This window comes from Cynocephalus volans, chromosome 14, assembly GCF_027409185.1.
Source record: "Cynocephalus volans isolate mCynVol1 chromosome 14, mCynVol1.pri, whole genome shotgun sequence".
NCBI lineage: Eukaryota > Metazoa > Chordata > Mammalia > Dermoptera > Cynocephalidae > Cynocephalus > Cynocephalus volans.
In genome coordinates this window covers 59,386,158-59,410,836 of record NC_084473.1, presented here as the reverse complement: position 1 = coordinate 59,410,836, position 24,679 = coordinate 59,386,158, and the positions used below count along the sequence as shown (strand labels likewise).

At 44.2% G+C, this 24,679-nt stretch overlaps 2 protein-coding genes across 9 annotated transcripts in view; both read right to left on the bottom strand.

Annotated features, from left to right (window-relative positions):
* Positions 1–291: 291 nt before the first annotated feature.
* OTX1 (orthodenticle homeobox 1) lies at positions 292–3,599 on the bottom strand. 2 transcript variants are annotated; one of them, XM_063078951.1, is made up of 5 exons: positions 3,503–3,599; positions 2,422–2,573; positions 935–1,110; positions 785–850; positions 292–754 (listed from the first exon to the last, which is right to left on the bottom strand). In XM_063078951.1, exons 1-5 carry the CDS (start codon positions 3,597–3,599, stop codon positions 292–294), a joined length of 954 nt encoding a protein of 317 aa, XP_062935021.1. The 2 variants fall into 2 exon arrangements, with proteins under 2 accessions (XP_062935021.1, XP_062935020.1); XM_063078950.1 differs by having other exon boundaries at positions 292–1,110.
* Positions 3,600–10,710: 7,111 nt separating this feature from the next.
* EHBP1 (EH domain binding protein 1) overlaps positions 10,711–24,679 on the bottom strand; it is a 370,142-nt gene continuing 356,173 nt past the window's right edge. For all 7 annotated transcript variants that reach the window (XM_063077688.1, XM_063077689.1, XM_063077690.1 and 4 more), the window contains 4 exons: positions 19,070–19,169; positions 17,883–17,956; positions 11,359–11,473; positions 10,711–11,141 (listed from right to left, as the gene is read on the bottom strand). In XM_063077688.1, coding sequence (XP_062933758.1) covers positions 11,051–11,141; positions 11,359–11,473; positions 17,883–17,956; positions 19,070–19,169 — 380 coding nt within the window. In that variant the 3' untranslated portion in view covers positions 10,711–11,050. The remainder of the gene's footprint in view (positions 11,142–11,358; positions 11,474–17,882; positions 17,957–19,069; positions 19,170–24,679) is intronic.

Genomic DNA, 24,679 nt, shown 5'->3' with positions numbered 1-24,679 from the left:
AGAAGGTAGGTGGGGGTTGAGCGGGAGAACACACAGCTCTCTCGTATAGGACATGTGGGCCACAGCGAGGCACCAATACCCCTCATCCAAGGGATAGGCGGGTTTACACATCCCCAAGCAAGTGGCTTAAAGATGGGGGGCGACAGTGCAGGCAATGGGCATCTTTTGGGGATGTGAAAATTCAGTTTTGGAGAAGCCGAGGCAAAGGCGGGCGATACAGCAGCAACAACAGGATGGGGACCACGGAGGGAGCAGGTAGTTACGTTTCTTCTCTTCCTCTCACTCCTGGGCTCACAAGACCTGGAACCGCCAAGAGGCTTGGTCCTTATAGTCCAGACAGTCGGGCGAGTTGAAGTTGAGTTTCCAGGCGGAGGAAGCAGCGGCGGCTCCAGGCTCCTTGTAATCCAAGCAGTCGGCAGAGTTGAAGGCAAGCCCCGAGCCACCGTAGCCTTGGTGGTGGTGGTGATGGTGGTGGTGGTGGTGGCCTGAGGACTGGCTCAACGGGTGGTGCGCGTGTGGGTGGTGGTGATGGTGGCCGGCCATGGAGGAGGGTGCCATGGGGCTGAGCTGGTGCGGATGGTGATGCGAGTGCATGGGCGCTAGGTATGAGCTGCAGTCCACGCCGCCAAAGTAGGAAGAGGAGGGCGCGGGGTAGCCCTGGCCGTAGCTACCGCCCTGGCCGTAGGACATAGGGTAAGAGGCTGCTGCTGTGGCGGCGCCTGCGGCTACCGAGCGCTGCATACACGAGGCGTTGCTAGGAGCGGCCAGTGGCTCGGGCAGTGACACGGACGCGGGCGCTGAGCCGGGCGAGATGGAGGCCGGGCTCCAGATGGAGGAAGCAGCCGGCGTACTCAGCGACGACGCGGCTGCCACCGCCGGGTTCCCCCCCAGGCCCGCAGCCGCTGCAGCCGCCGGGTTGGCGGAGGCGCTGGACGCCGAGCTAGAAGATGAAGCGGAGCTGGACACAGCGGGCGGCGTGAATTGGCCGCTGCTTTCGGAGCCCGAGCTCTCCCTCACTGGAGACGACTTCTTCTTGGCTGGGCGGCTCTTGGTTCCGCTCCCGCTCTGCTGCTGCTGGCGGCATTTGGCGCGGCGGTTCTTGAACCAGACCTGCAGCGGGCCGGATGGGGGAGAGCGGATCAGGGGGGGCGAGTGGAGCCTGCTGCCTCCCCGCCCCTTGGACCCACCACCCAGCCCAGGATCTCGAATCCCTCTCCGACCGAGGCCTCCGCCCCTCCCTGTCAGGCCCCGCCAGACCCTGCCCCCCCACCTCAGTTCCCAGCTGCTCCACCCTCTCCCATCTTTCTGCTCAGAGCCCCTCCTTAGCTGGCTCCAGAGTAAGGACGAGCACCTCCCCACCCCTAGCGCAACTCTGTCCTAGAGCGGAACGTTTGCGTCTATCTAGCCAGCTCAGCCATTTTTAAATTGCTCCTGTTGGCTGCTCCCCCACGGCCCCATGTAAGTTCGAGGGCCCTGTGGTTTTGTTTGTTTGTTTGTTTTGTTTTGTTTTGAACAGAGCTCAGGAAACAGCGGAGTGGTACCGAGCCGCAGACTGAGGAACAGTCACCAAGTCTGGGGCCGGAGTCGGCTCCTGGAGGCCCAAGCTTGCAGGGCGAGTGTATGGGTGGGAGCAGGCGCAAGGCCTGAGGCTGAACAGAGGCAGTACTCGAGTACTCGGGGGCCTTGAGAAGGGAGCCAAGATTCTTCGTTGGCATTTTTGGCTCCCGGTGGGGAACCAAGTGGGGCGGTCAGTCATAAAGTTCTCACTCCTCCTGGAGGACCACGGCACAGGGCAATGCATTCCTGGTCCTTTCTCGAGCCTTCGAAGAAAGAAGGCGAGACAAAAGGCCCATGAAGAGGGTCCTGGGTTAGAATTAGAACAGTATTTTCAGAGCCCTTTTATCTCAAAAACAAATAGCAAAGCCGGCAGCCAGGTTTTGCGCTCGGCGTCCCCTCCCGGCCGAGGAAGCATCTAAATCAGACCGGCGCCACCCATGGAGCGAACTCCCAGACAGCACCAGGCTGCAGCCACGCTCCTCTCTTCCGTCGCCAGGATCCCCGGGATGCAAGGCAAGGGCGAGACGGAATTCAGACCTCCGAGGGAAATTGCCACGTCCTGGGGCGGCGGAAGAAGTAGCGACAAGTGTTGGGCCCTCAGAGCACTTTACATTCGGGAGCTCCGCTCGTCCTCCCAAAATCCCAAAAAGGATTTTCGACACTAAAGGCGCCCCAGGGCGAAGGGCCAGATCCAGGACTCTAAGCCCTTTCCTTTAACTTTGCCTCTTTTTCCTGACCCAGGCCCAGCGCTAGGGGGAGATCGAGAGGGGCTGCCCAGTCTGCAACCTGCCCCCACACCAGACCGCCCTTCCCAGACAGGCCCCAGAGCCCCTACCCTGACGCTGGAGCCCCAGGAGAGCGCACCTGAACTCTGGACTCTGGCAGGTTGATCTTGAGCGCCACCTCCTCGCGCATAAAGATGTCAGGGTAGCGAGTCTTAGCGAAGAGCGCCTCGAGGACGTCCAGCTGTGAGCGCGTGAAGGTGGTGCGCTCGCGTCGCTGCTTCCGCGGGGTGGCTGCGGGAACACGCGGGGGCGCCTCGGGTCAGCTGTGGCCACGCGGACCGGCGCTAGAGCACTCGGGCAGGCCCCTGGCAGGCCCAGAGCCGAGCAGTCACAAGAGGAAGCCAAGCACCGAGCGAAAGAACTTCCCCCGGGGCCGAGCCTGAGAGGCCACAGGTGGGCGAAAGTGCATTTGTACAACCAGGAGCCAGTGTCTCCAAAACTCCAGGGCTACCCCTGCTCCCTGCCTCTCAGAAGTTAAAAAAGGAATCGAGGTCAATCTCCCTCCACATCAACACTCCCCCACCCCAATACCCTTCCTGCCTGAAGAATAAAAAGTGGGGAAGGGTGCACAGAAACAGAACCTGGAAAACACTTTCCGAGAGAATAAATGGGAGTAAAGTGGTGGGAGCTAGAAACAAAACTCGGGGTTCAGCACAAGTCGTCCACTACAGCAGTGCAAAAGTTGCTGCAGGCCACGGGTCTAGAGGACAACTTAATTAGGGAGAAAGAATCCCACTCTTCAGTCCAGCCGCCGCTTCACATAAGGGAAGTTTGGCTCTTTATGTCAGGGCCTACCCACTGTCCAGATTCCTTGTTCAATGCCGGGGGGAAAGGAACAGATTCACAAAAAACAATAGCCGCCCGTGGGAAACGAATCCGTGGATAAATAAGCTCTGCAATGGCTGTGGGACCACAAAAGGAGACAGGTTGCCGGTGTGGCTCGGCAGGGAAGGCGAACGTTGCACGTTTTCGCAGCCCTGGCACCTCACCAACCCGCGACTCTGCCCCGTGCCCCTGCAACAAGCCCTGCACTGTAAGCAGACTAGGCAACCGGCTTCCTGGGCCTGCTCGGCGACAAAGCGTGCGCTCGAAAAACGAGAGGCCGGGGATCCCCAATATTTGCAGGGGCTGGGGGGAGGGGTGGGAGTGCCGGTGCTCACCCGGATAGCCCACAGAGGGGTGCAGGAGGTCCATAGCGGGCCCGGCCAGGCCCAGCCCGTTCATGCTGTATGGGGGTTGTTTGAGGTAAGACATCATGCTAACAGCCGGGTGGAGGCGCCCCGACGGATCCAGGGGGCCTGGGCCAAGAGCGGTGCAGAGCTCCCACCTTTCGTCCTTCAAGCTCTGTTGCGCCTGGGGGCCTGGCCTATGGAGATACGAGAAACATGGAAACCATCACTCGGAGCCAGCTAGGCTTCCAGTTCTTGTCCTAGGCGAGTAGCCCCCGGATGGGGAGGGGGCGCAGGTTATGGAACTGCGCAGGACGGTCAACTCGGCTCCACAAGGCCTTAGCTCAGAGACCACAGTTTCTTTGAAAGGTAAACTTTTCTGGATCGTCGTTGCCTATTTTCGGGCTTGGAATGGGCTAAAGACTCTCGTAAGGTGCTCATAGGAGTGAAGTGAGGTTAAAAACCGGGCCGGGCTAGGAAGGTCAGATCCCGAACCGCGGAATGTGCAAAATCCCAAGTCTAGGCAAAATTTTGAGTCCGGCGGAAGCCGGCTTCATGTTGCACAAGCAAATGTTCACTTGGGGCCCAGACGGTAGGCCGCCCAGATCAGGAGGGGCTGTTTGGTTTCGTTTCAAATGCTTTTGAAAGCGGGATGAAAAGGTAGAGACTACAGAGGGCCAAAGTAAGGCAATGAGGAGGGCAAACTGCACTTCGTCCTCTCTAGGACGCATTGCCCATTTAGAAGGGTCGGTCCCTTCAAAGGTCTCCACGGCTGCGTCCCTGCCCCAGAGCTCGCAATCACCATGTGTTCCCAGCTGATCTCTCTGCGCCCAGCCATTGAAAGATCGCTCACCCGGAATCCCACCACACCTCAACCGCAGTTACGGGCCCAGGCACCGCTGAGGCGGCCAGAGGACGCCGAAGGGGCCACTGTAGAAGTGGAAGTTCCCAGGTGCGGCCGGAGGTCAGGGACGCTTCAGCGCGGCCCTGGCCCTTCTTCGCCCGCGCAGGCCGGGCCTTCTTTCTGCCCCTTCCCAGCTGCGGGCAACTGGATGCCGGCAGGGGTGGAGGGTGACCGGCCCAACGCTCCAAAGGGTCTCGGGAATTTGGGAAGCCTGAGTGCAGCAGGTCGCGTGCGCTCCCTGCCATCTACTAGCTGAATCCAAGGTCCCAAGACCGGATCGAGAATGGAGAACCAGGCCTCAGCGGCATAGCCCACGCAGACCCTAGTAGGAAGGTGGAAACCTCGCTTCTGCAGCTACCGCGAACTCGAGGCGCTACTCTCAAGGGTCAGGATAGGGCACTGGGGAGTGGGATTTGGGCCCCGGAGGGTCTGTCGTTACACCCCGCTTCGCGGGAACTCTCTAAGCAGGCCAGGGACTCGGGCTAGGGAATTCAGGAAGAGAAGTTAAAGTAGCACCCTCCACCCCCGCTCCTGCTCCGATCCTCAGGGACACAAGGCCTGGGCTGGGGGAGCCCAGCTTGCAGTGAAGGGGACGAAAAGGGAAACAGCTAGGGCTCCTGGGCCGAAGGAAAATGAGACTCCAGCCGCGGTTGTTCTACTAGGCTGCAGAGTGAGTTTTCAAAGACTTTTCTCCAAACTTAGCACTTCAGCTCGATTACTTCGGAGGAGGCGGGGGAGGGGGCGCGCGGCCGCAGCAGCGCTCTGGGGTCCTTCGCGCACCAAGAGCGGAACCAGGCCGCTCCCCCAGACCCGCCCACCTGGTGGGGACCTGGGCAGCGGGGATCCGTTTGAGGAGGGGGAGGCAGAGTAACCAACGCGCTCCCGGAGTCCAGGGCGGCCTCGCGGCTTTCTCCTTACCTGCCCTCAGCTGCCAGGGCCGCTCACCATCTACCTCGCGCCCTCACTGAGACCCGCCGGGCAGCCAACCTGCAAAACAGAGCTGCACAGGAATTACCCAGGCGGCTGGTCTAGGACCCCCGAGTTTCTTTCTTTCCCCAACTTCCTTCCACTCATCTTTCTTTTTTCCAGTGGCTTTGTGCATGTCTCCCCAGGTTTCACTTTATTGCACAGACACTTTTTTTGTAAAGCCCCACACGCTCCCAGGACATTGCCTCGTCCGGGACCGAGCCGAGGGGTCCCAAGGAGGGGGGGGATAAGAGGAGCAGAGTTGGGAGGTGGCTCGCCGTTGCCGCTGCACTCCGGGTGCAACGTGGAGGCGGTGAGGACTAGGGAAGCCCTGCAGAGTCACTTGCAAACTAAATAAATCAAGCGATTTACCTTGTCGGAGTGGCTTGTCTTGCTCGGTTGTTTAGGTGATTGGAAATGTAGCCTGATGAAGATTGATCACCTTTCTACTGCCCTCCCCGGGTATGTGAACGCGAGGCGAGTGCGTAACGGGGTTAGGCGCCAATCCGGGGCCCTGCGCGGTCTGAGTGACAGGGAGCCGGGCAATGGCAGCGCGAGCCGGGGGTTACCTCCGCGCGCCCCCGCCCTCCCCCGCCCCCTACACCCCGCCCTCGCCGCCAGCCCGCCCCGCCCCGGTCGCGCGCTAACTCGGGGGCTGGGCTGGCAAATGCGGTGCAGAGCGAGGCAAGTAAGGCGAGCGGAGTGTCGGAGTCCCGGCCGCAGTTCCCGGGGCCTGCCCCGGGGACCCCGCCCTTCTTTCGTCCTCTCGGCGCTCCCAAGGGAGTGGCCGAGAGGAGGCAAGGTGCCGGAGAACCGGTTCCTTTGCAGTCCCGCGCGCCACCGGGCTCGGCGGCCCGGGTGTGGGCGCGAGGACTCCTGAGCGGCGGGTGGAGGAGCGAGGGCTCCCAGCCCCTCTCGCGGCGCAGCGGGCCCCAGCGTCTCCTGCCTCTGCGCCACCACCTGCAGATGGACGCCGCGGGCGTCTCGTGCCGGCGCAGGCTACTTTGCAGAGCGCGGGAGCAGCTCCGGGCGCGCGGGTCCCTCGGGACTCCCGCGCCCGGGAAGAGCACCCGCAGGGGAGGCGCCGCACTTACCTGCTCCTCGGCGTCCCCTGGGGTTTTCGGTCCCCACCAAGAGAGTTTGCAAGTCTTAAAGGCTTCTTCTGAAACGCTGGGACCCAGCGTCCCCCTTTCCTCGCACATACACCTCTCTCTCAGTGGAAAGACTTTGATAGGAAACTTACTTTTTCACAGTCTGTCTCTCCTGCCTGGTCTCCATCCACCAGGGACAGTCTGGTGAAAATGTAGTCACAGACTCCTGTTTTCCCCCCACGTGCTGCGGGGGGAGACTCCTTGAGGCGATTTCCTGGCGAAGCCCATTTTCCAGATAAACTTCTCATACACGTCTACCGGGGTGGACTTTTTCAAAGCGCAAATAAACTGTTTTCGCCCCAACTCTGAGCCAAGCAATTCTTTTCAATGGCACCTCCTCCTGAATATTAGGCACTTTACTCCCTTTCGAGGAACTCCTACCCTTCTCATCTCCCTCCACCCCCACCCCACCCCACCCCCACGCCAACAGGCGGAGTGAAAAGTTTGGACAGGAGTGTGAGGGCGAGTGCAGGAGCCGCCAGGCGCGTCGCGGCGGGGAGCGCCCGCGCTGCCCCGGCCGCGGGGTCGGGCACCAAGAGCACACCCGGCGCTGGGCGAGGAGGAGGAGAAGGAAGGGGAGCCGGCTGAGTGAAAAGGGGCCGCGGCCGCCACTCTTCAAAGTGCTGCCCCCTCCCCCAGGCGACACTTTCCTTTGGAGTCCGAATAAAATACGGTAACAGAATATGATGCAGGGCACACTGTTGCCTTAACTGCTTCTCAAAGGACCCGGGAGATCTTCTTAGGACCTTTAATAAGGCTTTGGTCGGTTCTTTTGTTGATCTCTCAAAATCAACTCCTTCTAATTGAAGTTGGAGCTGAAAGCGAGCTAATGTTCAAAGAAATTGGCCGCCAGACCAACGAAATTACATTTTTTTTTTTTTTTTTTGGACGATGAGGGAACATCTAATCAAAGGGGCAGGGAAGGAGGGGTGGGAGTGGGGGAGTACGAAGGAGAAAAGGAGGTTTTACAAGATCCTTCTCTGGTTCACAAAAGTCAGCGACACGGGCGCTTCTCTCCAGAACAAAGACACCGCGGCCCATTCACAAAAGGGAGAGAAAGAGAGAAGGAATAAAAGAACGAGAGGAGAGGAAAGAGGGGGGAGAGAGAGAGGATAGCTTTAAGAGGAAAAGAAACAGCGCGGGGCGCAGCGCCGGCCCAGGCAGGGAGGGACACGTCTCAGGCTCGCGCAGGCCCCAGCCTTGAGTAGCCCGCGAGGCCCGCGGCCGGCCGCCCGCGGCTCGGAGCTACCGAGGCGGTGCTCAGGGTTAAAGAAACAAACGAAATACACCCGTCCCCGGGTTCGGGGAAAGGCGCGGGCTGGAGCGCACTAGTTGGAGGGGGAGGGGGAGAGTAGCGGAGGTCCTGGGGTGCGCGTCCGTAGCCGGGCACTGCCGGAGTCCAGGCCTAGCAGCTGTGTGCCGGGGGTGGCCCTCCGGCGCCGGGCACGTGCCCTAGCCGCATCCCGCAACGATCGCACTCGTGCCTCCTCCAGGCCCTGTTTCGCCTGCAGCAGCGGCACCCGACCTGGGTCCAGCGCGGCGAGGTAGGGCGGCAGTGCGCGCTGGAATGTGCCCGGCGGTCCCCAGGGCCCGCCGCTCGAGATTCGGCGCTCTCGGTTCCAGATGCTGCCACCATTCTCGGGGAAGTCGGGAGGTATCAAGTAGCACGGACTTCACCCCCTCCCCTAATGGGAGCGTTTATCTAATCCCAAATTGCAAGCGAATTTTCTTAATGCTCAGCCCATAAAACCCCGGGATTAAGAGAAGAAAAAGAGCGCGGAGAGGGGAGAGGGAGCAGAGTAGAAAGGGAGAGAGGCTGAGATTCAAAGTTTCTTGAAAGCGGGGCAGAGGACTGAGGCGGCCGTCGCTAGGCAAATGTTCAGGTGGGAGACGCTGGGCCAGAAGCCGCGACTGTTCCAGCAACGGCCGCGGCTCTGGAGGGCAAGTGGGGACAGCTCCGGAGGAGAGGAAGCCGTCCCGACTCAAGGCCCCCGGGCTGGGGAAGAGGCGAGGGAGCTGAGCCCCGAGACCCGGATCCAGCATCCAGGTGACCCCCAGGCCGGGCCAGACTCTGGAGGACCCTTGGGACAAGGGGAGGGGTTTGGCTCCTGGGCCGAGGGATCCCGGCCAGGGGCGGAAGTCCCGCGCCAGTCCGCCGCCAACGCTCCGGCTCCTGCGCGAGCCGCAGACTTGTAGGCTCTTTCCCCACAGCGCGGGCTTTCGGGCTCCCGGTCCAAGTGCTGGGTTCGCGCCGGCTCTTGGGAGCCCGCCGCTGGGCACCATGCAGCCAAGTAGGGACGCGGCGCCCTCGCCGCGGGCTTGACCCCGCCGGCCCCCTGGGTCCGCGCTCCACCGCCGCTGAGGGGCGTTCGGGCGCCACGGAGCAGCCCAAATGGAAACCCCGCGAGGCTCGGGACTGGAGCAGGAGGGGCCCGTAGACGGCCGCACGGCGGCCCCTGACCTCCGTAGCCAGTGTGGGGCGAGGGAAGGTTTGTCTTGGCAGGTCGGGAGCGGCTTGGGGGCGGGGGAGAGCTGCCTCTTGGCGAGTCCCCTCGGGAGGGAAGGTCCCTCGAATCCAGCGTCAATGAGGTGGGTGCTGCTGGCCGCTCAAGCCCCAGGCTGCTTGGGGCGGGCGACTTCCTTCCGCCGGTTTCCCCGGGATGAGAGCGGGGGTCTGAGAGTTACCCCCAAAGAGCAGCGGCTCGCTCTGCTCTCCTACTCGAACAAAGAGGGCAAATACCTGATTTCATTTAGTTCCAATAACTTTTCAGAAAATCCTTATCATGAAGGAATCCTACCGTAGCAAGTTTTTATCGTTTTGAAAGACTGACAATTGGAGGCGGCTGCATACTTTTCGAACGAAATTTGCACTTGCGCGCGTTCGTAATATCTAGGCGAAAGTATAAATGCTAGCGGACTGCTTTCTCCAAGTTTCCGTACTTGTTGAACGAACTTTCTTTGTTTGGACACCCCTGTAGAGGAGTGATGGAAACTACCGTACAACTGACAGTTTTTTTTTCTGTAGCCTAGAACTTCTTGTTAAAAGTTCTCGTTCCCTCATCTCAAACACACGTACCCGCACACACTTCTTCCCCAAAATAATCCTCTTCCTTTCACTTCAGTACCTACCAACTTGCTGGTTATTCGAAGACATAGTTCTCCCTCATATGACTGCAAAACTATAGCAATTAAAAGCAATAACGTGGAAAAGTAATCAAGATGTTAGGTTTTTTTTTTTTTTCAGTGTAGTGGAATCACAAATTTCCTCAAATTTGACCCTTTACAAAAGAGATGATGGTTTACACTGCTTAAGAATATGACTAATTACTTTTCAATTCAAATTCGTGTGTCAGCAGGGCCCCTCTGGAATGGTGTAAACTTATTCAGCTCCAAATACAGTCCAGTATCCTGCCCTGCGTTCCAGAGGGCTATTTTCCACATGAAAAGCCTTATGGATACACAAATTCCACTCAAACCAGTGTCAAGTTTTCATTACAAGAAAGTAGCAGCAGTGTTTAAGGTAAGAAAGTTTCTGCTTTTATTGAAAATTTATATGACTCAGTATTGTAATAAATAAACATAACCATTTTCACACACAAAAAATGACAGTGCTATGCTAGAGAAGAAAATATTAATTGGGGGATTTACTCATAGTGGCAAGACAGACTTTTATCAACACAGAATAAATATTAACAGCATTCTTGAGCCAATGTTGAGAACCAACGAAATGTAGGAACCAAGCAAGATGTAATAAATAACTGTCCAGAGAAAAAGATGGCATATTCTCGGATGATAAGAGAGTCTTTGTAAACTGATGCATGTCACTTAGTCCCATCCTCACAGTTTACCTTCAAACCACAGGGCTTGTCTCAGACTATGTTAAAGGGTCATCCTCTGAGGAAAGCAGAGGAGAGGAACTCTGTTTTCCTTACAGTGAAATGCAAAACAACTGCAAAAACTCCACTGGTAAATAGAACACAATTTAATAAGTAGAACACAATTTGAATATGATCTAACTATAAAAATTTAGGTAACAGAGTAAGTGTTACATATGGCAGGACTGGAAAAAAAAAATCATTCAGGACATTTTTCTTATCTCCCCGTCACCCCCCTCCCACCGTCATTATGCTATTACCACCACCACCACCACCACCACCACCACCACCAAAAACGTTTCAAATTTTCCTCCCAACAAAAAATGAGGGAAGCATTTTTAAAATTCCTTTTTGAACAGTTTCTTGAACACCTCCAATACCAATCACATACAAGGTGTCTGTGCAAATCTAGTTCACATGATTTCAAAGAAATGATTAACTTACAAAAAAATCCTTAAAACAAAGCTATTTTGGACTACTGTATATTATCTGGAAAGGAGGGAGGGAAATGGGTGGTGGTGGTGGTAAAGAAGTACAGTCAGGCCAAACAACATTTTTGAAGTTTTAAATCAACAACAAGTCTGACTTTTTCTGGTCTGGGAACCCAAGACTCTAACATGTTGAGAGAGATTCTGGTTGACAGCTACTGGAGAACACATTTCTCCTCTTTCTTGGCCATCTTGCCTTTGTTTTGCTCCAGAGTTCGCTCCAAATGCTCATCTTCTTCTTCGGCCCTGCATGTCAGACAAACAGGAAACAAAATTATTTTTCTGCGTGGAGGGCAGAACACTCGCCCCTCCCTGGTATTTGGATTCCCAGCGGAAATGGGAAGCACGGGCCAGCAAGAGGCCGCCCCAGCCATTGCCGAGACTTCTGGATTGAACTTTCTACAAACTTCTCAGCCCCTCGGCAGGTGGCCGAGCCTCACCCACGACCCCACATCCCACTCACTGCTTCTCCTGTGCATCCAGGTCCCTGACTAGCGCATCGCGCTTGTTCACCAGGGCCACCAGCTCATCCAGCAGGAGCTGCTCGCGTCGCTTCTGGGCCTCTGTCTTCTGCCAGTCTGCAGGGGACAGGAGGCTAGTTACCCACCGGCAGGGCCTCCGCGCACACGGTCCCCGCCCTCCCTTCCCGCCTTTTCCAGTTTCCTTGTATTTCTCGGCAAACCATATTACGGTGCCACTAGCTCGTGTTTTCTGGTGTGTTTGGCCGTCGTGGTGAAGATTTCACCACTAAAACCCTACCTTCTAAATATTTCCCGCAGATGGAGATGACTGCGGCAGAGTTGGAACCTGCTAGAGACCAGATGTGGGCCGGTGGCTAGTTGGAGGTGCGCACCTGAAACCAGCCAAAGTGGGGGGAGGGGAGCGGGAGGCCCAGAAGAGGCTGGCCCGGGGGTGGGGAGGTGGGGGAGAGTGGGTAAATGAGGAGGCGGGAAACAGAGATGGGCGATAAAATCATTCTGAAAACGCTGGAGAAATCTGCCTGAGAACCTATCCTCTTCCCCCACCCCCACTCTCACCCCAAACAGCCCATTCTTCGCTAATTTCCTCTTCGCTCTATTTTAGCAGTTGGATGTATCTCACACTGGGCGCCATATGCTTCACAATAACTTTAAAAGTAGTGAATCGGCTAATTAGCATTTTTCTTTGAAGTAAAAAATAAATTTGCTCTGCAATATTACACTACAGCTCTCGATCGCATCACAGCCAGTTTTCTTTTGGAGACGCTTACTGGTGGTTTCAAATCAAAGCACTTTTGCAAAGGAAAAATTACATATTTCTTTTTGAAACGCCATGTTAAAGGTTGGAAAATCCGATGGGTAGTGCTCTTTCCATGGGTGGGGGCCATTTTTAAAAAAGGTTTTAGGCCCCAATATTATATTTTCTTATCTTTGCTGGTCTGAAAATTTCCTTAAAATGACCAGCAGTTTCATGTAATAGAAAACAGGACTAAATCGAACATTTAAAACACTTTTGAAACCAAAGCCAACTGCTCTCTGGCCAGACTGTAAGGGCTTGTAGCTGTCAATCAACCCCCAGCTACCCCGCCTCCCTCATTAGGAAGGTAAACAATGAAAAGAAGAAGTAGATGATGAAGCAGATAGCAGAACAAATGAGGACCTAGAGGGAAATAGGACACCAGCTTTAAAAAAAAAAAAAAAAAAAAACACAGCCACTGACTCTTACAGCCACCTCCCCCCCAGCAAATGCACTTTCCAAAAAACAGAGGAGTTCAATCCTTTCGGGTTTCTCTCTTCTCTCTCCATTGCCCTGGGCAATCATGTTAAAACTCACATGGCTGGTGCTTATTCAGATAAACCTAACAATGCACACCACTGGTTACCATGTGAATCTTCACAAACCACACAAGAATGTGCTGGTTCAAATCCCCCCGACCCCCTCCAAAGCAAAATTTATTCAAGACAGCAAACTGCTCAGCAGCTTTATGAAAGCAAATGGTGCTAGAGTGAATTCTATCTTGTATTTACAAATTAAAAATTAGATGCATCATCATAGAATAAAGGTTAGAATAGCAGCAAAAAGCTAGAATGGTTTATTCAATTTTATCACTATTCCTTTCATTATAAGCTCAAACACATACATACATATCTATAAAACATGCCATATGTTAATTATCCACATTCAATACAAAACATCACACAAATACATTAAAATAACTGATCGCTATTACATTTTTATAAAAAATGTGAAATATTCTATAGCATGGAGAGAAAGACAATTATTATGGAAAGCTTTGTTTCTCAATATGAAAAATTTTAAAGTAATAAACAGAAAAACTGAAGAGAAACCATATCTATCATAATTTTATTCTTTGGATTGAAATGCAACTGAGAACAGGAATAATGGAAAATTTTATAATCTGGTTCTTGTTCTTAAATCGGTCTTATTCTACACAGCAGGTAAATTAATAGACTCTCCATGCTGGAAAGATCTTAAAGGTCATCTAGTCTAATTTCAGGTAACTGTAGTTCTAGAAATATTAATTCAGAAAAAAAAAAAACCCTACTAAATTTGTAAAAGATGTGTAACTAAATTTTATAATTATTAAGATTACCAGGTTTGAAGAATATTAATTTTTCCATTTCTAACCTCAAGAAATCATTCCTTCCAAAACATTTTGATAAGAGCTTTACAAGTGGAAAATAAATTTTCTCAACCATACAAAAATAATATAACTAACCTGAAAATTAAAAAATTTTTAAACCAAGAAAAAATTAATTTTAACAACAGACATAATTTTCTTAATTAAATTATTCTTTCTCTGAACTTGGCCAGTCACTTTTAAGGCTTTAATTAGTAATTTAAAATACCAGAATTTCTTTAACATTGAAAAAATTTGGAGTCTAACAATATGGATAAGAGGAAAGTTGTTTGTTTTTTAACTGATGAAGTATTGAATAATTTAAAAAATCTTAACTTTTTTCTAGCTCAATAATGACATTTCCCATAACTGTAATAAAAACATTTTAAAATTAAGAATATGTGGGTAATTTTTATCATTTCATAGTAAAATTTAATTGATATTAGAATTTTAAATGATCCAAAATAAATTTATAGGATTTTTCATATTCAATCTATCATTACTACATTAATATCTATCTATAAAATATGAGTCAAATGTAGAGGAAATAGCTATGTGCAATGAATAGATTTTACATTAGCAAAGCTATACTTTTACTTTGTATTTGCTCTCTCATAGTGGGAATAAATTATATAATACATATATATATATACGCTCATACGCACACATACTTTAATATACACACATACACATATACTTAAAAGCTAATTTGAGAAGTGAACTATTTTATTTTTTACAAAAAAAATTTAATGTTACTTTTTTATTGAAACACACTGACAGTACATTTTTATGGGTACAGAATTATATTTCAAAACGTATACAATGTGTGCTAATGTTACACTTAAAATTGATCAAGATTCACATTTGTATGTTCAAAATCTAAGTTTTTAAAAATCCCCTTTAAATAGCTTCACCTAGACATGTCATGTATTAAAAACCTGCATGTAAGCTTATGTGTTACCTACCTGTCATGCATTTTAAGAAAGGATTACTCACCTATAACACCAGTCACAGCCAGCTAGCTGCACTGACTGGCTTGGACAGACTACAATGTGGGTTCTGATTAATTTAAAGATTCCAGTATACTTTTGCTACAAATGCTATATCCTCTCGCAACAAATAGGATTAAGTTTTGATGCTGCATTTTAGCCAAAGTGTTGAAATAAAGAGATTCTGTTTCTGTCCATCTGCACTGAGCAGCTTTGTTAATTTTAAAAACTTTTTTATATATAGGGCCAATTATTTATTCTCGATTCAGTTTATTTGCTGAAGTTGATAATTACCTTGAAAAAAGGCAAGAGAAATACCTAAAAACACTTTAATAGAAAGGACCTAAAGTTCTTGTAGTAAACCTTCAACCTTGCCAGTATAAATAAGCCTGGCACTTTGATGAAAATTAACACTAGTTTTGTAAAGAGCACATTGGGGGATAGCAGTCAAGTCTTATCTTTAGTTCCAGTCAACTAGCAATCCTGAAAGAGTTTGCATCATCATCAGAACAGGCCATTTGATAGGATTCTACCGCTGTACCTAATCAATCTATGGAAGACTGTGGCTGTGCTGTGTAACAAAGCTAAAATAGATTTACAAATGGGGTTTTAGGGGATAAGCTCCTCCACAGGATTACATATTGATTTTAAATATAAAAAGCTTATCATATAAACCATAACTACAAAAATAGTGAACCTATGCATAAATCCCTTTAGAAGAGCACCCACTTCAAGCTCTAAGCCAAGAATAAATCAAGATGTACAAAATCCTAGAGAAGATCCATTTCTGGTGCAGAAAATGAACATACCACTTTCTAGAAGCCCACCCCAATGTGTGTAGAAATGAACTTATCTTTCCTGAGGGGACATTATATAATCTGGAACAAAAAAACTGTAGGAAAAGTACCTAAAAGATGTTTGTTAGCTTGAGGGATCCTACAACTTAGTTTAGTAGAGTGAAACTCCTGCTATGAAAAACACCTCAGGAAAAAAGGATAAAAAGCAGGCCAAAGTGATTATGGATTCTAAGAAGAATGAATGTATTAAATTTTTTTTTTTTACTCTCAAACCAAGCTGTTAATGTTTCTTTCACTGTGCTATTGCTATTACTACTCTGTGCTTTTTCCTGGTGAATAGTTTGAGCAGATTTATTTGAAAATATTTTTGTTTGTTTATTACTAAAACCATCTTATGGTTACTAAGTAGAAGAGATGGGGGGGGGGAAAGAGGAATGAACTTTAACACAAAGAAAACAAAACAGAACCAACTAGTGTTGCCTATTCATGTGTTTTTCTGTGGTGTTTTAACACTCAAGAAAAGGCTAGTGAACTGCACGTACGTACATTCTAAAGGTTGGCTCAGATCACAGACGAGCTGATCTTCAAAATGATCAGCACCTAGTCTCTGGGACAGTCCAGACCACATACTGCCCAGGCTTGTGGGGCAGGCCTCTCTCTGAGAAAATGTCTTTATTTGTAATCAACAGGCTGCTCCTTTCTTCAAGTCTCCTTTTTGCCCTCAACCCGCAACGGAAACTGGCTCAGGATTCAAGACACAGTCACATGTGGGACAATGTAATTAAAAAACAAAACAAAAGAGAATAATAATAACTCAAAGAACCTAACAATTGTATTAAAAGTGTTTTAAAAAGAAAAGTATTATTTTTTTCTCCTTCAAATATGACTTTCTATTGGTCTTTCATATGTACAGGAAGGCCAGACAGATAAAATGGCATTATTTAAGATTCAATGAAACCGCGATCTTTCTTATGTGTTATATATAGCCTTCCTTTTAAGACGAGGATTTAATAATAATACTGGTATTGGGGATAGAACCAATATCTGCCTCAAAAGTCAACTCTGTTGTATCAAGCTGTATTTCAGGGACAATTTTATCGTTCTATACATGAGACGGTGTGTAAAAAAATTTAAAGAGTACTCTGTATTGAGTTTAATGTATAAGGAATCTATAAAGAATAAACTGTGTAATGAATTATATATTATACATACTACGTATACATACATTATATATTACATATACCTATGTATACTATATAAATACTTTTCAACTATTTAGCTTTCCAATCTCTTTTAAAGAAAGACTGTACTATGACTACAAAAATTATTTTGAGAGGAAAAATACCATTTAGTATACTTGTGGACTTTATTACAATGGCAACTTTCACAGAATGTCTTAAATAATTTTGATAAATTTTATAGTCATTATCCATGGTATCATTTGATATACTTGGAAGCCACTTGAAGGAAGTTAGCTAACTGAAGCCTTTTAAAAATAAAGTAAATCAGATTTCTAAATGAGGATATACAAATGTTGTCAGTTATACTTATCAAATGAGATTAAAGATATAAAAGTAATTAATAAAACTTCTATAAACATGTAAGATAGTATTTAAATAAACAGCATGAATTTTATTTGATAACAATATTTGTAAAAATATTTTAAGAATATAAAGATTTACTTGGCTTTCCCTTATAAACTTAAATTTCCAGTTTCTAAACTAATTAGAATTGACTTAAAATGGATCAGGTACCTTATCAGGTGAAGAACAAAATTACCATGGACAGTCAATGGGTTAAGAGGTCAATATAGAATAGGAAAATCAATTTGCATTGATTAGACAAAAGGTCCATTTTACAGAGCCCAAAGGATTAGCTTTTAAGCAGACATCTTTGAACTATAAGACATTTTCAAATGAGAGGCATAAGGAGAACAGCATTATAAAACACTTAAGAATTTTTAGAAAATAATCATATATAGTAAATGCTATAGTTAAGCTAGCTGATGTTTACTGATAATATGAACCATGCATAAGATTACTATGTAATTCATTTCAAAGCTTTATGAAAAGTGTGAAAGTGTTTCATTTATCTCTTATGCCCATCTTTGCCTGAATATTCACTTAACACAAGTTGGAATCTTCAGAACTACAGTACACTGGACAGTGATATAGTTCAATGTTAACATCAACTAAATGTTAAGGTAAAATGTAGAGTCTGAATGTGAAAAATCAAAATGATAAATCATTTCCAAACCTATCCAGCGGAAACAACTTTAAATTGCACCTAAGGAAAATGTTATTAAATCGACTCCTTATATTTTCCCTTTTATGTAAATTTAAGCTCACTGAATCAAAAGTTAAGACAATTTTGTGCTTAATAGCAAACATAATGATTACCTATCTGAATTAGGGTCCTTGGGTTTATATAGACACTGCTTTATGCCTCCAAGATATTTATTTGCATTTCCTTTAGGTCCCTAGTAGACCAGACCTAGTAAGACCAGAAGTGTATTACACTCTTTAAATTTCTTTGACAACTGACACCTCCCATACCTCACCCCACCATAACCATTTCTTACCTTCAATGGCTAACATTGCCCGCAATTCCCGATTCAGCAGCTCATACCGTCGTTCTAAATCATGTTCTTTTTCCCTAGGCAAGCAGCAAAAGTTCATCAATATGCTAATTACTAAATCATTAAACACTTAAAAGAACCTTTAGGTTACATTGATTTTAGGACTCATAACTGACTTTTCTCTTTAACTTTAAGCCACTCCAAACAAATGATACACAAACCTAAATAAAGCCTTCATTGGTTGACTATTTACCAGTGCTATTATTTTCCTCTTTCAATTTTGAATAGTACAGAGGTACATTTTAATCTGAGGATAAATAATCTCATTCTTCAATACTTCCTGTATTAAGCTATTTTCTAAAATATTTTTCATGGTTCATAATAAACACTCTTTTGTCCAAAACTCCACGTGAAAAGAATACAAGAAGTATGAAAGTACTACCAGTGCAAATTTAATATAGAGACAATTGAAGATTCAGAATCAGTTACGTTTTGTGCTTCATTAAAACTCTTTTATCAAGTTCAGACATGGCAGAAATTTTAAAATTAGAGTTTTTCACTAAAATAAAACACAAAAGCCTGCTCATTCCTACACTAGGTGGCATACTATAAGAACATTGCTAGGGAGCAGAAAGGAACAAGCATTAAGTCCTATAGTGAAGTAAATGCTAAAGACTAAGAATATTTACGTTTGGCCTAGTCTCCATTTTACTGTAGTTCTTGCAATCATAAAAAAGTGACTCTGTTTAATTAATTTCTTATCTCCAAAACTTAGAGTAACATCACCTGTAAACTATAAATGTACTTTTGTCCTTATTCAAAGTTATTTTTTAAACTTAGAATTTGTTGTTAAATAAACTTCAATTTTATTTCTTTTTTTTTCTAATCCTCAGTATAAACCAAACCTCCTTTTTCGCACAAGTAATTTATTTCTTAAACACAAAAATTGTTCATATTCCTTGGCCTTCTGTATAATAAGCACTTTTTTTTTTCAGTGTCTATCCATTTAAAATTTCTTACTGTTAAGATAAAAATTGTTATATATTATTTTTATTTTTATATAAAACAGACTGTTATCCCTAAGGAAAAAAAATAAGCCTAATAAATATGAAACCACAAAGAAGGCAATAACAAAAAGCCTGAGATTTATCAATGTTGCAGGAGAAACAAGCACAGTCATGAGTACTTACAGAAGAGAGAGCTGGTTCATTCTCCTTATTAAAGCATTTTTCTTATTAACTAACATAAACCATTCCTGCATCATAGCTTCTTCTTCTTCTGTGTTCCTTCCTATAATTCAGGAAGAGTTACTTCTTATTATATGAGATTTCATAAGCCAAATAATAGCTTAGCACAAGTTTTCTTTTTAACATGAAAAGATATTTTAGCTACTCCAACACTAGATATTAAACTGCTTATAATAATATAATATTAAAGTCCAAGGCCTGAAAAAGGAATCAATATTTAAAAACTCAAAAGCCGGGCTTTTAAAGCTGATTTTTTTCTGCACGTATATTTTAGTCCCCCTGAACATACCTATAGATCATATTAACACTAAGTACAGTAAACAAAATGTTCCACCTTTTAAATTCTCCCCAGAGGATGACTTGCTATTATGTTTCAATGATGAACTATGGCGCTGACAGACATATGGTCATGATTAAAAAAAAAAAAAAGAAACATTAAAAAATCATTATGGGGGTCATAAGAGTAGCAGGAGGATCAGGGAAGTCCAGAGATTGTGTGAAAGCTTCCACTTGTGACAATGGCTTTTTCTCTTATTTTCCTTCCCTAAAGTAAACTAAAGATATATACATATATACCATTCCGAAACTCATCATCCCTAATAGGGTAAAGCACTTGCAAATTATCAAATACATTGTAAATGGCAGGCTACAAAAAATACCTACAGTTCTCTGTGAAAAAGACACATTACAATGAACATAAAAATGTTCAGAGGGCTGGCTGGTTAGCTCAGTTGGTTAGAGCACGGTGTTATAACAAGGTTATGGGTTTGGATCTCTGTACCAGCCAGCTGTCAAAAAAAAAAAAAAGTTCGGAAAACACTTGAGCAGAAAGACAATCTAACATTTTAGATTGTAAGGTTACTGAGCACACAGGAGTGATTTAAAATTCACTATGCCTAATACCCATTCCATCATCTATACCACCCCACCACCCCACCCCCAACAATAAAGGCCAGTACATTAAGAATTATAATACAGGATAGTATATATTTGGTATTGTTCATATAGAAGTAGGCTACAATTATACTAAAAAATATAATTTTCCCTTCCTCTCCCTTCAAACTATACCTAGTCAAATTTACAATTCTTTGACTTTTACTTTTCTCTGAATTTCACCCATGATTGGTTTACGCTTTGCTAAGCTATTATTAATACTTCAGTCCAACTTTTGTATAGCATTCATAGGGTTAATTTAAATATCTAATAAAAATTAAATATCCCAGCTAAGACTATTATTCCCTAAGTTTTACTTTCTTTTTAAGCAAGACATTTCCTTTAAATCTCAAACACACTACTAGTCCATTTAAAAAATTCAAATGACCCAGAGGTATAATTGAGTTAAAAAGTCAAGTTCTCTTTCACCAATCCTAATGTCTCCACCTCCCCACTCCATTTTCCTTCTCCAGAAGTAGGTACTATTACAGTTTAGCACATCTCCTTCCAGTCCACACGGATAGCTATGTTTATCACACAAGTATACACAATCTTTTCTTTAATATAAGTGAGATCATATTATATATCGGCCTATGATTTGTTTTGTAAATGCCATCCAAATTAGCTACCTCATTCTTTTTAATGACTGCATAAATTATGGACATACCATAATTTAACTATTTCCACATTAATACAAATTTAAAGGAATTTTTAAAATGAAAATAGAATATGGGAAGCTGATCTGTGTGCAAAAGATTAAACATGTATTTCAGAGCATCCCTATAAAATAGCTATTGTTCATCATTAGAGAGAACAGTGAGGGTATGTGCCTTCGTTAAATGCTGTTAAAACTTAACGGTATGAAGCCGACTTAGGATAGATTCTTTTAGAGTCTGAACAAGTCTTTATTGTTTTACAGTATTTTTAATCTGTCTTTTAGGGTAGCTGGTTTTGTATTCACTCTGGACCATGTGATGTCTTGACACCGGTCATGTGATATAGGCTGCGATAGGGACAAATCCCTGGGTAGCAACAAAAGAAGAAAGAGTAAAAAGAAAAAGCTGAGAAAAAGCTTGCAATTTGGAAAAAGGCCAATTGTACCCTGGTGAAGGCCTTTTTGATCAGTAAAATGACACATGTGTGCAATATTAATAGGTGTAGATTTTATGATATTTTATTTTCTGATTAAAGACTTAATTCTTGTGTTCATAACCTAAGTGGCTTCTAAAAATATAGACATATTAAAACTTTGTTTTCAGTTTAACTTAACCTATAATTGAGGCTTTCTGGCAATATTAGAAGCAGCCAGTCTACTCTTAAATTAGCATTATTTTCTTCAATGGAAGACTGCTTCCTTGAAAATAACAATATTGATGTGGTACTGTGTTATTTTCAATTTAACTCATGCCTATGATTTCTAGGTAAGAATAAAAGACACCCTCCCCTAATTCTTAGGAAATGACTAATAATAAGAGTCTCATGTTTCAAAACGAAATGAACTTAACAATAAGAAGTATTTAAAAACACACTCAACATTGCTACACAGATTATTCAAATTAACTGAAAAAACATGTTTGAGGCTTAATCAATTCTGTATCACTAAATCCTTATCTGAGAGAGGATACAATGATGAAAATCTATACTTAGCCTAGTAATAAAAAATTAAAATTTCTTCCAATACATAATTACACTATTGTTTTTAGGGATTTTAAATTTTTAAAATTTAAAAAGCTTTTAAAAGCCAGTAAGTTGAACCATTACAAATTAATCCTGACTTTAATAACTGGTTAAAGACCCCTTTAGCTTTATAAGTAACAAAAAATATTAAAGCCTGTGATCACAGTGAGCTTTTCTCATTTCTCCTCTAACCATTTGTTATTTAATCCAATACTAGTAATCCAATTTGTCCATCAGACTTTTAAAGGGCAGAATGCAACTTCCTCAGCTTAGACACTTTTCAAAGTACAATATATTTTTCAAATGAATGCTGGATGTTTCATTTTTCCCAACTGTTCCTAGCTCTAATGCATGAGGAAAAAAAGAACAAGATGAACATTGTTCATACTGATTAAGTAAGAGCTCATTAAAGAGCTGTCAGTGCAGTACTTTGAATATGCATGAAGCATATAATCAGATCTAGTACCGTCACTAGAGGAGAATACGGTAAGTACAAAGGATTGATTTAATTACTTAGAGTGGGCTGTGGTGGTAAAGCAGTCTTGTTAGTGCAAAAAGAAAAAGAGGTTGTATTCTGGCACTGTTAGAAAAAAGGCAGTTTTAGCTTCTGCCACAATACCTAATCTCAGAATAAAGCACTTTACATTGTAGCTTAAAATGAAGACTGTCATTATTTTATAAAATGGCCATAAATCATTTAATCTTGTTTAACCTCACCTGGTTAACTACCTCTCTTTCAAAATTATCTTTAATTTGTAACTACAACTGCATTTTTGGTCACCTTAGAGCTAGTACTAATACTTTCTAAAAATCTTAAATTTTTTTTCCAGTTTTATAACCTGAAAAATTCAATACATATATTATATTGAAGGCCATTTTGAAATAAAAAATGACAAAAAAATTACAGTTTAGTATATAATTACTAAAGTGTAAAAGCATGGCTGGTTCGTTACACTATATTTTAAAACACAGTACCTCATGTTTATTAAAAATACATTAGCAATAGAAACATCATAAAAACTACCTAAGTAGTTTTCACCTTAACATCTTAAAGTATTGACTAATTAACATAATCTCTGGCAATATTTTTTTCTACCTTGTTTCCTTAAAGACTTCTGTTTTTTTATTTTGCCTCCAAGAATGTAATGTCTCTTCTTTCATCACAATCTCTTAATGTCAGGTTTTTTCTTAATTATTGTAGCTGGAGCATGATTTGTAAAAATTATTAAATAATCAAGGATAATAATAATGTCAGGAAAAGTAACTTTGTAAATAGGACTTCAAATCATTGTTACTATCACATAGTTAAGAAAAAAACACTTAATAGAAAGCAGCTTATAATGCACAGCACTACATGTAGCATAAATACTTAATAAACATTAGTTGAGGATAGTAATTACTTTTACATTCCATCTCCTCCAAAAAAATAATTTAAAGTTAAGATATGATTCCATTCAGGAATTCATTCATTCATCCAAGAATCTACGTAGTTTTCATTTACTTTTTTGAGAAGGAGTGTTTTCAATGTAAGTTTTTAAATGAATAAAAGTGATGTCAAAAATCTGAAATTATGAATCTTATTTTAAAAACTATCTTCTAATTAACTTTTTCTAATTAATCTTTCACCATAAGATTATTATCTGTTTAGAAAGATAGTGAGTTAGTTATATATAGTGAGTTAGTTACATGTAAGTGCAAAATAAAGAATATAATTTTAGCTGAATAGAAGATGAATTCAATGAGAAAGAGTAAAAACACACAGATGTAGGCTGCTATTGTACATATGCCAATTCAAGATTTTCCACCATGAAAATATTACAGAATGCCCCATAGTGGGAATGGCTGACTAGAGATTACATATAGCCCTTAAAGGACACAATACAGCAAAGCAAAACCAAATATAAAACAAAAAAGCTGCCATTACAAATTGTCCTGATGGTGATTACAAGAAAGTGATGATCTTCAAAAGACATATTACAGTATAGAGACACATGAAGGTGTCCAACTTACTGGTACATGAAAAACATATTTTAGGGCTGGCCGTGGCTCATTTGGGAGAGTGTGGTGCTGATAACACCAAGGCCACAAATTCGGATCCCTATATAGGGATGGCCGGTTGGCTCACTTGGGAGAGCGTGGTGCTGACAACACCAAGTCAAGAGTTAAGATCCCCTTACCGGTCATTTTTTAAGAAAAAAAAAAAAGAAAAGAAAAGAAAAATATATTTTATTTAATGGATGCGAAAGATGAATTCACTGCAGTTATGTCAGGTTATAGAGACATTAACTCCAAAGCCAACATTATTACAGGGCTCCAGCTTTAGAAAATATTTAAACTTAAGAAATAGAGCTATATTATGAAAATTAATTTTACTATGTAAGCAAATGTTTCTGCTTCAAGAACATCTGCAAACAGCAGTACACATAAGAGTCTCATAATCTTCAATGATATTTTCAGCAGTAATTGTCTTAAAACTATTTGCTTAGCATGATTTATTTGTTATAGTATTAAGAATATAAACTTTTGAGAAAATCCTGTCTCCTTTTGTTGAAGTAAAATAAAAACTAACACTCTCTCAAAATAAACCTACCTTTTATTTACCCATTTGGTAAAATAGAATGTGGGGTGAGATTCGGGGAAGCATCTCTCTACAGGTAATTTCTGACAGACTTCTATGCATGTATTCCTCCTACAGGAGGAGGTATAGACAACTTCACCAAAGTTCTTCCCCAGTAAATTTATACATAAGAAGCAGCTATTTCTAAAGGTTGGAAATCAACAGCAGTCTTCTTGTATCAACTCCTTAATAGGATCTGAACAGCCTTTGTTCACGCTGAAGGTCAGTGTTAGATTTCTCAAAAGGTAAAGAACTAAGGCACAAAGTTAAGACGGCAAATAAATATATAAATAATAAGCAAGCAAGCATCAAAGTTATCATGGGAA

What these genes read in the sequence shown, in the direction of transcription:
- OTX1 (XM_063078950.1), bottom strand. Translation starts at nt 3,599, where the DNA reads ATGATGTCTTACCTCAAACAACCCCCATACAGCATGAACGGGCTGGGC. An exon ending in CCCCTCTGTGGGCTATCCGG is followed by an intron (nt 2,574 to 3,502) that starts GTGAGCACCGGC and finishes GTGTTCCCGCAG; the next exon opens with CCACCCCGCGGAAGCAGCGA. An exon ending in TGCCAGAGTCCAGAGTTCAG is followed by an intron (nt 1,111 to 2,421) that starts GTGCGCTCTCCT and finishes GGCCCGCTGCAG; the next exon opens with GTCTGGTTCAAGAACCGCCG.